Source organism: Mus caroli, chromosome 10 (genome assembly GCF_900094665.2).
Source record: "Mus caroli chromosome 10, CAROLI_EIJ_v1.1, whole genome shotgun sequence".
Taxonomy (NCBI): Eukaryota; Metazoa; Chordata; class Mammalia; order Rodentia; family Muridae; genus Mus; species Mus caroli.
Window position 1 is genome coordinate 75,340,598 of NC_034579.1, and position 4,520 is coordinate 75,345,117.

The following is a 4,520-nucleotide window of genomic DNA, read 5'->3' on the forward strand; positions in this document are numbered from 1 at the left end:
CAGAGAAACCCTGTCTTGAAAAACAAAACAAAAACAAAAACAAAAACAAAAAAATTAAAGTTGGGGAGTAAGAAAGACAGAGATATTGACCTTTGACCGCTGTATGCATACACACAAGTGCAAAAAAAATAACCAATAATAGTAAGTTAGAGGTCACGATGGTCCCTCCCGCTCCTTCGCTAGGAACAGGTGGCACCCATTGGACTCTGTGATCAGAGCTGTTCCTGTTGTCCTATTTTCCAGCTGGTACCCACTGCACAAGCTGAGAAACTGCGGCTCTGAGAACAGGGTCTAAGCATAGGTTCAGGCTAGCCTTGAATTTGCGACCATCCTCCTGCCTCATCCTCCTGAATGCTGGGATGACCAGCCTTATCACCATTAGCACTGTGGGCTTGACAAGAGGGTGTCAATTGCGGCCATCCCAACAGTCACTCACCGCCTCCTCCACAGTGGCAGCGCCCCCTGAGCGCAGGCGCAGTGTCTCCCTCCCGCTGCTCACTTTAGCTTCCACAGGACACTTGCTGCTCCTGCTCCTCTGGCCAATCATATCTGAGGGGGCAAGCGGTGACAGATATGTCCTGTTTTGTTTTGTTTTGTTTTGTTTTTGGTTTTTCGAGACAGGGTTTCTCTGTATAGACCAGGCTGGCCTCGAACTCAGAAATCCGCCTGCCTCTGCCTCCCGAGTGCTGGGATTAAAGGCGTGCGCCACCACGCCCGGCGTGTCCTGTTTTGTGTGGACTGTTTTTCATGTTTGTTTTCTTTTGTCAACAGGGTCTTCTTCTGTGACCCAGGGAGACCTTGAACTCAAGGTTGGCATGCCTTAATCTCCTGAGGGTTGTTGAAGGACTATGGGGCTGCGGGTGTGGTCAGGGGGTAGAGTCTCATCTAAACCGCCCCCAGGGAGGGACTTGGGGCGTGGTCAGGGTGGAGCCCCGCCTAGAATCTTCCAATGAGGAGATAGGGGCGTGGTCAGGCATAGAGCTCCCACCTAGAATCCCCCAGTGATGGGTTGTGGGTGTGGTCAGGGTGGAGCTCCGCCTAGATCTTCTGTGAAGGAGCTGGGGGCGTGGTGGTGGGGGTTCAGGTCCTCCCTCCCCTTAGGATCCTCCAGTGAAGGGCTTGGGGTGTGGTCAGGGTTGGAGTCCTGGAGGTTTATATTATTCTTTCCCTAAGAGACCCTGCTGAGTGATGTCTGGGGACATGTGTGGCTATCCCCCCTTAAGGAGCTCCTGACAAAGAGTAAGGAACACTGCTCAGCACCCTGAAGAGCCCGGGACACTACACAGAAAGCACCCCAAAACGGTGCGGTGCTCACACCGCCAAGTTTGAGAAACTTTTCTAGAAGCAACCCTCCTTTCTCGACGTCATTGCAAAGCAGGCCAGGATGAGGAGTTCAAGGTCATCTTTGGGTACATATTGAGTTTGATGGCAGCTTGGGCTATGAGAATATGAGTCAGAATACCATTTCCTGCTTCTCATTGCCCTGGGGCAAGCCTGGGGCCCATCAGTCCTTACCAAAAGCTCTCCGGGGCTGCACTAGGCGCAGGGTGAAGGGCTGAGACTTGGGCAGCTCCCGGAGCATTTTAGCCACCTCGTAGTGCCGGCAGCCCACAATAGAGTGGTCATTGATGGCCTCAATGCTATCCCCCACGCACACAGCCTCAATCCGGTTGATAATGCTGCCTTCCTTGATTCTCTATGGGAAATGACAGTCACTCGTGACTCGTGTGCCCGGGGCCGCCCTCCCTGGGGTCCCCAGAGTCTTCTTAGGACTCGACAAGGCCATTAATCACCCAGTTCACACACACACACATCCACAGGCACCTTGATGAAGGCATATCCGGCCCCGTTGTCTGTGATGGTCAGTCCTAGAGCGTCCTCCGTTTTGGTGACCTCCACTTCTTTGGTCTCTCCACGCACATGTGCAAAGATGAAGTCTTCCAGCCCAATCTGTCCCCCTAGCAACTTTTGCATGTCCACTTTGTGACTGTTGAGGGTGCAGAATAGGATCTGTTCGGATAAGAGAGGGACCCAGATTGAGCCATGGACAAAAGTCGATTCTGTTCAATCCTTCTGCGGGCGCCCCCTGGAGGCCAGACGCACCCGTGGTCCGCAGGAAACAGCAGCTGCCCCCAGCCTCTAACTGCTCACCGGTGACCAAGTGGTCTGGCAAGACTGTGGGTGTGCTTTAGGTCTGTCTGTTCCTAAGCAGGAACTTAGGAAGCTGAGACAGAAGGATGACTGAGAGTCTCAGGCTTCCCAAAAATAAAAAATTAAAAAGCCAAGCATCCTGAATCGGGAGTGTAAGCCCAGAAGTTGGGAAGCCAAGGCAAGGGAAATGCTGGAAGTTAGAAGCCAGCTTGGGTTACAGAGTGAATTTCAGGCCAGCCTGAGCTACAAAGCGAGATATTATCTTAATTAGATGAACAAGCAATGGAATGAAACGGACAAGAGGGCTAGAGCTCAGCGGTTAAGAGCACCATCTGCTCTTCTGAAGGTTCTGAGTTCAAATCCCAGCAACCACATGGTGGCTCACAACCATCCACAACGAGATCTGACGCCCTCTTCTAAAGTGTCTGAGACAGCTACAGTGTACTTACATATAATAAATAACTAAATCTTTTAAAAGAAAAGAAAAGAAAATGGACAAGAAGGCTGGTGTCAGGAGGGAGGGAGTGGGAGGGGCTTGTGGCCAGTCTGCCAAGTCCTGAGCCTGTTCGATTCCCAAGGGCTGCATGTGGAAGGAGAGTACTGACCCCTTGCAAACTGTTGCCCAACCTCCACCGTGTACTCTGGTGCCCTACATATAATAAATCAACCCCACACTAAGCGGGTGGCCCACACCTTTAATCCCAGCACTCTAGAGGCTGCGGCAGGTAGATCTCTGTGAATTTGAAACCAGACTGGTCTACAGAGCGAGTTCCAGACCGGCCAGGGCTACATGGTGAGACTACATGTCTCAGAAAAAAATTAAAAGAAAGAAAACAAACAACTGAAAGGGAATAGTAGAAATAATTGAGTTGAAAAGAATTAAAAGTGATTTTATTTTATATAAGGCCCCATGTAGCTCAGACTGACCCTCTAGTTTCCTATGTATCTGAGGATGACCAGCTTAACTCTCAATCCTCCTGCCTCCACCTTCCCAGAATCAGAATAACAGACTTTACATTACTACACCTGCTTTATCCTGTGTCGGGGATGGAAATTGGCTTTCCAAACCCTAGGTGACTGCTCTACCCACTGAGCTGATTGCCACCCATTAGACATTCATGGGCTCCTGACACCTGGGTCGGGTCCTTGGCGGTTATGGGAACCCCATTCCCAGGGTCTGATCCTGTCTTTCGCGTGGAGTACAGACAGGATCCTGGGTGGTGTCCGCGGTCCACCCTCACCTCGGTAGGAGCGATGCCAAAGGCCTCGGCGATCTTGGCGTAGAGCTCACGGACATTGGTGAAGCCCTCGATCCTGCCGGTCGGACTGCCGTGCGCCAGCTGCGTGCGGAACACTAAGCGCGGGCGCGCGCGGGCGGGGGGCTCGGTGGCCCCGGGCTCGCGGGGCTCAGCACTGTCCATGGTGCGTGGGGTCCGGCGCGCACCTGAGCCTCCCGCCCGAGGTCCCGCGACAGCGGAGCCCGGCGTAAGCGGATCCGGGAACCCGAGCCGCCCGGGGGAAGGTGAAACCGCCCGCTAGGGCCAGCCGCGCCCTCCCCCGGGACTCGCGAACAACAGGGGGAGGCCCCGGGCTGTGGGTGCTGCGTCCAGTCTTGGCCTCCCGGGGAGCCCCGCCCGTCCTCCGCTTCTCCCTCCTCCGCTCCTCACACAGCCCACCGTCCCGCAGCCCCCGTCCCTGCCTGTGAACTCCCGTGCACTGTCCCTCTGTCTATCTGGCCTCGCGTGCCTCCCTCCTTGCCCTACCTAAGGGTCCACCCTGCCTCAGGGCTCTTGCACAAGCTGGGCTCTCCTCTGGGGCTCAGTCCCCAGAGCTCCCAGTGAGTTCCTGCTCACCTGTTTATTTTAAAGACCACCTGCGGCCCCTACCTCCAAATCTCTCCCTTAATAATTTTTGTTTTGTTTTTGAGACAGAATCTCATGTAGCCCAGGCTGGCCTGGAACTCACTATGTACCCAAGGGTGACCCTAACCTCCTGATCCTCTGGCATCAGATTCCCCAGTGATGGAATTAAAATTGTGTGCACTACCCCTAGAAAAATAATTGTCGATAGCCAGGCAGTGAGGATGCACATCTTTAGTCCAAGCACTGGGAGGGTAGAGGCAGGTGGCTCTCTGAGTTCAAGGCTAGCCTGGTCTACAGAGCAAGTTCTAGGACAGCCAGGGCTACACAGAGAATCCCTTTCTCAACTTAGCCCACTCTCCCTGCAAAAAGAATTTTTGTTAAGAAATGAAGACCAGGGCTGGAGAGATGGCCCAGCGGTTAAGAGCACTGACTGCTCTTCCAGAGGTCCTGAGTTCAATTCCCAGCAACCACATGGTGGCTCACAACCATCTGTAATGAGATCTGATG

The 4,520-nt window shown here is 53.5% G+C and overlaps 1 protein-coding gene across 1 annotated transcript in view; it reads right to left on the bottom strand.

The window, feature by feature from the left end:
- The window catches only part of Gipc3 (GIPC PDZ domain containing family member 3), a 7,937-nt gene extending 4,231 nt beyond the window's left edge, over positions 1-3,706 (bottom strand). The window contains exons 1-4 of the mRNA XM_021174492.2: positions 3,393-3,706; positions 1,825-2,010; positions 1,516-1,696; positions 437-549 (exon numbers count right to left, since the gene is read on the bottom strand). Coding sequence (XP_021030151.1) covers positions 437-549; positions 1,516-1,696; positions 1,825-2,010; positions 3,393-3,572 — 660 coding nt within the window. The 5' untranslated portion in view covers positions 3,573-3,706. The remainder of the gene's footprint in view (positions 1-436; positions 550-1,515; positions 1,697-1,824; positions 2,011-3,392) is intronic.
- Positions 3,707-4,520: the final 814 nt, after the last annotated feature.